The following is a 6179-nucleotide window of genomic DNA, read 5'->3' on the forward strand; positions in this document are numbered from 1 at the left end:
TATTATATTATATTATATTATATTATATTATATTACATTACATTACATTACATTACATTACATTACATTATATTATATTATATTATATTATATTATATTATATTGTATTGTATTGTATTGTATTGTATTGTATTATATTATATTATATTATATTATATTATATTATATTATATTATATTATATTATATTATATTATATTATATTATATTATATTATATTATATTATATTATATTATATTATATTATATTATATTACATTACATTACATTGTATTGTATTGTATTATATTATATTATATTATATTATATTATATTATATTATATTATATTATATTATATTATATTATATTATATTATATTATATTATATTATATTATATTATATTATATTATATTTTATTATATTATATTATATTATATTATATTATATTATATTATATTATATTATATTATATTATATTATATTATATTATATTATATTATATTATATTATATTATATTATATTATATTATATTATACTAGCTGTACCCGTTCACACGTTGCTGTGATTAATGATCAAATGTATACAATACATCAAAATGGAAATTAATAATAAAATTATCCCTACATATATGTAATTTGAATATAATGAAACGTAGATATACATAGTTGATGGTAGAATAAACATGTTTCTTCACTTGTGATATTAAACAATATTGCAAACGATATCATCAGGAAATGAATGATATTTGATGATTGATGGTGAACTTTATCTTAGTAGTGCTTGTAAATGTACAACATTTTTTGTTTTCCCATCTGGTGCAAGAATTTGATGGTAATTTGATAATTTGAATAAATTTGATGGTTTTCCAACTCGTGAACACGCAACGTACAGCTGTCCATGTGAGAAGCATGGATTTATCAAATTTAATCCACATACTTGCAATGATTGTCCCTGTGCTTTGTTAATGGTCATTGCAAAGGCTAGTCGTGCTGGAAACTGTAGACGTTTGAATTCAAATGGAGTATTCGTTGGTATCATGGGAATGCGTGGTATTAGTTCATGTTCTCCTTGGTGTTTTCCATTTAAAATGGTTGCCTCAATTATGTTATTCATTAATTTTTTTACTGATAGCCTAGTCCCATTGCATAGTCGCGGTGGATTTATATTTCGTAGAAGGATGATTGGGGAACCAATTTTCAAAGATAAAATATGCGGTGGCATTCCTGGTAGATCCAATGAATTTAAAAATTCTATTGGATAATTAACTGATTCATCTTGATTGACAACAGTATCTATGGATTTATATGTTGTTTCTTCATCAGGTATTTCATTTTGAATTTTGCTGTTTATTAAATTCACATCTATGTTTCTGGCTGCCAATATAGCCCGCTCACTAACCCATTGATTATTTTTATAATTCTGCGATAAATTTGGAAAAACTTTTGCAATCAATTCATCAGTGGATTTTACAATGTGACAAAAGTTTTCTGGTAATGTAATACAGTGTGTGGATTGGTCCATTTCTATTTTACCATTCCCAATATCTAACAATTGTTTTGTAAAACGTTCAGAAGATTCATCTTGTTGTAATTGAATACGCATATTGGTCTTTAAAGATATTTTCTCCACATACCGCCATAACACTGATGATTTGAGACATGCATTCAATTCATCTGCTGGTGTTGAACGGGGTATGACTGGTAGAGTTTGTCTAAAATCACCAGCTAGCAAAATGAGTGCACCACCAAAGAGCTGCTCATTTCCTCTCAAATCTTTTAATGTGCGATTGAGTGCTTCTAATGATTTCTTGTGTGCCATGGTGCATTCATCCCATATTATAAGCTGACATGATCTTAGTACTTTTCCCATCCCAGAATCTTTGCTAATATTACATGTTGGAGTTTCAATTACCTGCACATTTAATGGCAATTTCAATGCTGAATGTGCTGTTCGACCACCGTCCAAAAGAGTTGCTGCAATACCAGATGATGCAATAGCAAGTGCAATATTATTTTGCGATCTTATAGTTGCCAGAATAATTGAAATAAGAAAAGTTTTGCCAGTACCTGCAGGTGCATCTAAGAAATATAAGCCACAACTCTTGTTAGATATTGCATTTATAATTGTGTCATATGCTGTTCGTTGTTCTAATACCAATTTCGGAAGATTAATTCGAACAAATGTTTGTAATTCATTAACATCGAAATGCGTTTCTCGTTGTATATCACGATCGAAAATGTCATTACCAGATCTATTTGGAGCAATCATTCCCAAATCTGTCAGTGATTTGTTGGCTATTGTCAAACATACATTCTCAATTAAAATCAATACTTCATTGTATATATTTGATGTAAATTGAATGTTGGGATTAGCATTTATTCTACGCATGCGATGTAAAATGTCTTCACTCATATAGTCTTTATATTTTTCCCAAAGATCCTTTGGATTAGCCGGAAAACATGTAGTTAGTATGATGGAAAATAGTGTACGTATCTGTGGTGGTTGAGCTGTATTAGAAGCATCAGCGAGTGAAATATCCCAATGAGCATCGTTTTCTAAGAGACTTAATTTCTGGCAAGCCTCACGAAATGTAGCACACACATGGCCATTGACTGTTTTTAATTCTTGGAAAGATGTTGGTCCACGAACATTGATTAATAATAATCTCAGGTAAAAGCATTCTGCGTTATTCGGATGTACAGTGTACAGACGACCCAATGCATCTGTGGAATATAAATTTAGATGACCTTGTACTGCTCTACCTTGTTTACGACGCTGAAATTTTCTTGATGATGTATTCCACGTAAAATAAGTTGGTACTTCAGAGTACAGTAGCATCCTTGCAAAGGTATCATTTCTACATAATGCGAAAAATTCAGTTAATGTTGTTGGCGGTGGTGACATTGCTCTTGCACGTACATTTTCTGATGTAAAATACACACGCTGTCCATTTTCAAGATGTACTGCTAAATGAACAACGGTTGGATATCGCTCATGAATGGAAAATGATAAAATACGCCATACAGCCTCATTGCTACTTATGTAGCGTCCCAGTTGATATTGGGTGACTTCATCGTTAGAAGCAGTTGTATTTTCCAGTGCATACACTGCCATATCGCTTCCTTTGTTCACATATTTGCAAATATATTTTATAGCTTTCACTGAATTGCAGTACTCAACATTTATGTGCGCGTTATACGTTTTTAGTAGTAATGGAGAATATGGTACCACCCAACGATTATCAACATCAATAATATTGTTGAGTACTTTTAGTTTTATGGATTTTCCACCATCTTCGGTAGATCGTCGTCGATAGAGTGGATATCCATCATTGCCTGTAATAGTTTCAGCAAGTAAGTCTCTAGGATACCGCTTTGTGCACTTTCCATCTGACATGCATGGTGAATTATTATTTAGTGAGCCACATGGACCGTGAATCATATTTTTTGAGACAATATCGTGCAAATCTTTATCAATTTCAATGTCTGGTATTTCTGCAGAGATGATTTCATCAATTCTGTTAGGTGTTATCTTTTCCATCATCCATATTAAAATATGCGCATGTGGTAAACCTCTTTTTTGCCATTCAATGGAATACATCCAACAGCGCGTCTCTCCAAATACATGGTGTTTGACAATAAAATCCATTAAAGATTTTAACTTTTGTTTAAATACACGTGCAGAAATATCATGACGATCTGATGGCGATTGTCCAGTTAATAGAAGCTCCTTTATTTCATCCCATGCTGGGTTGCATGTAAATGTGATGAAAAAATCTGGACGACCATATGCACGAACATACGTCATTGCATCTTGTGCATATTCATGCATGTGTCTTGGGCTGCCTGTATATGTGGATGGTAAAATGACTATTTTTCCAATTTCACAGAGATTGCCATCATTTACAACTGCATCACGTAAATGGATGTACTCTTCAGAACGCAATTTAACTTGATTTAGTCGTATATAGAGGAGTCTTTCACTTTCTATTTTTGCATACATGTCAACAATGTATTGATGAAATAATTGTCTGCATTTCAGTACATGATTATCAGCATTCTCACGAATCATTATTCGATATGCATAATAATGCATAGCACTGACCTTTTTGTTAATGTCCACATTAGTTGTAGGATTTCTCATATTAATATTAAAATGATACCCATCCTCTCCTTGCCAAAATAGAATGGGATATTGTAATGCATCATATGAACGATGCGTTTCTGATACTTTCTGGACGTCACCATTTCTACGATGAAGAATTATGTCGCGAGAAGTAAATTCTTCACCAACTATGACAATTGCCACTTCATCGATCGTTGGCGCGTTGAATTGTCTTCGATGTCGACCAATAGGTGTTTTATCTGCCTTTATTATTACTTTGTAATCGTCAGATGGCATTTGTTCAATGGCGGTTTTAAATAATTTAATTAATTCATTATGTTGTTCAAACAAATTTTGTAATTCAGCGACAATCTCTCGTTTAGTACTCATATTCAGTTGACACCGTCTGTTTATTTGTTCGTCAGTATTTCCCATAAAATATATCTGAAGATATTTGTGATCAGCATTTGCCAAGGGTAGTAGTGATCCAGCATGGTGATAAATTTGCCCTTGTACTTCAAATGTTGGCATATAATTTGCGGTAACGATATTTGTTGCTCCGAACGATGTCATTTGGAAGCATGAATTGTACTTGCGTATATTTTTCAAAAAATTTTTTGATTGACTTGTTTCACCTGATACTAAAGTTAATAATGGTTCAGGTGGTGAACGCAAGTCTGGTAACTTTACTTTTCCACCTGCACAGCACATACCTGGTGCTTCATTTTTAAATTTTTGAGCACTACAATACGTACACTTTTTATCCATTTTTCCAATAATTACACTTGGGTGAAGACTGTAATTGTAAAGGGGATTGTAATTGAAACCACATAAATTCAAATCAGTATGTATCGTTCGTCTTGTCTGCGTTCCGCGAATTCGATTCCTTTGCTGCCTTGCTTGCCTCTGTTCACTCGTTTCTAATGTTCGAGCAAGAGCAATGTGAACTCGATCTCTTTCTTGCCTTTTTTGCCTCTGTTCACTCGTTTCTAATGTTCGAGCAAGAGCAGTGTGATCTCGATCTCTTTCTTGCTTATCTTGTCTCTGCTCACTTGTCTCTAATGTTCGAGCAAGAGCAGTGTGATCTCGAACTCTTTCTTGCCTATCTTGTCTCTGCTCACTTGTTTCTAATGTTCGAGCAAGAGCAGTGTGATCTCGATCTCTTTCTTGCCTAGCTTGTCTCTGCTCACTTGTTTCTGAAGCTCGTTTTTCTCTTCTCCTTTTCGCTTGATTTGTAGATCGACCAACGGCACTTCGCTTTGGTGGCATAATTGAGGGGTTAAATAAAACGTATTTTCAAAAAATATTAAAATTTTTCTCGTATTAATAATTGCAAAAGCTCTTTGACATCTTAAAAAACAACTTACAAACGTATTACATCCTATAAAAAATAATAGAAGTTGCCATCTTCAGTCATTGTAAAGTAGGAATAATACAGAATATGATATCACGTGAATAATACAAACTATAACAATAATACAAATAATCTCAGATACAGGAATCTAGGCCGACTCATGATCTATTTTTGCTCCAAAGAGCTAGCATAAGCACAATACTAACATAACGTTAACTTGAAAACTTTTTTGCTCCAATATTGCTTGATAGGTCAGCTCTGATAGTATAGGAGCCTTAGAATCTAGCAAATATTACATTACGTCATACTGCTAAGCTGAATTTCAAACATCATTACTAATTAAATGTTATTTTGATATTTTTTGGATGAAATTTGCTTTCACCTTTATTTTTATTAAGCCGTTTTCACAATACTAAATCCGAGATACGACTAATAATTACGAAACCTATTCTCGTTGATTTTACGTGCTTGTGCTCACCTGACATTAAGAAACTTGCGCGAATTATAATTAAATATTAAAGTATATGTAATTTACTTTTCTAAAAGAATAGAGCTATAAGATAGAAAATATCACTGTTGTTATCTTCAAGATGTTTGAAAACTGAATCGTTTAAAGCAAAATTTAAAACAATGGCTAACTTTTAACCAATCAGAGAATTCCATTTCGACTTTCGCTGATATCGCTGGAACGGTTTGTCGCAGAATGTTCTAATATCGACAGAAACCTTCCTCGTGCTTT

General features: G+C 32.4%; 1 protein-coding gene across 1 annotated transcript; it reads right to left on the reverse strand.

The window, feature by feature from the left end:
- Positions 1-747: 747 nt before the first annotated feature.
- Positions 748-5355, reverse strand: LOC147811052 (uncharacterized). The gene is made up of 2 exons (XM_087162206.1): positions 4473-5355; positions 748-4346 (listed from the first exon to the last, which is right to left on the reverse strand). Exons 1-2 carry the CDS (start codon positions 5353-5355, stop codon positions 748-750), a joined length of 4482 nt encoding a protein of 1493 aa, XP_087018332.1.
- Between the last annotated feature and the right edge of the window lie 824 nt (positions 5356-6179).

The sequence above is a fragment of the Parasteatoda tepidariorum genome, chromosome 4, assembly GCF_982258835.1.
Source record: "Parasteatoda tepidariorum strain Cologne lab strain chromosome 4, Ptep-v5.0, whole genome shotgun sequence".
Classification (NCBI taxonomy): domain Eukaryota; kingdom Metazoa; phylum Arthropoda; class Arachnida; order Araneae; family Theridiidae; genus Parasteatoda; species Parasteatoda tepidariorum.

Excerpts from the sequence above, each read along its gene's own strand:
- LOC147811052 (XM_087162206.1), bottom strand. The coding sequence starts at position 5,355 with ATGCCACCAAAGCGAAGTGCCGTTGGTCGATCTACAAATCAAGCGAAA. Across the intron at positions 4,347-4,472 it reads ACGGTGTCAACTGAATATGA|ATAAAACACCTATTGGTCGA; the intron begins GTACTAAACGAG and ends TAATAAAGGCAG.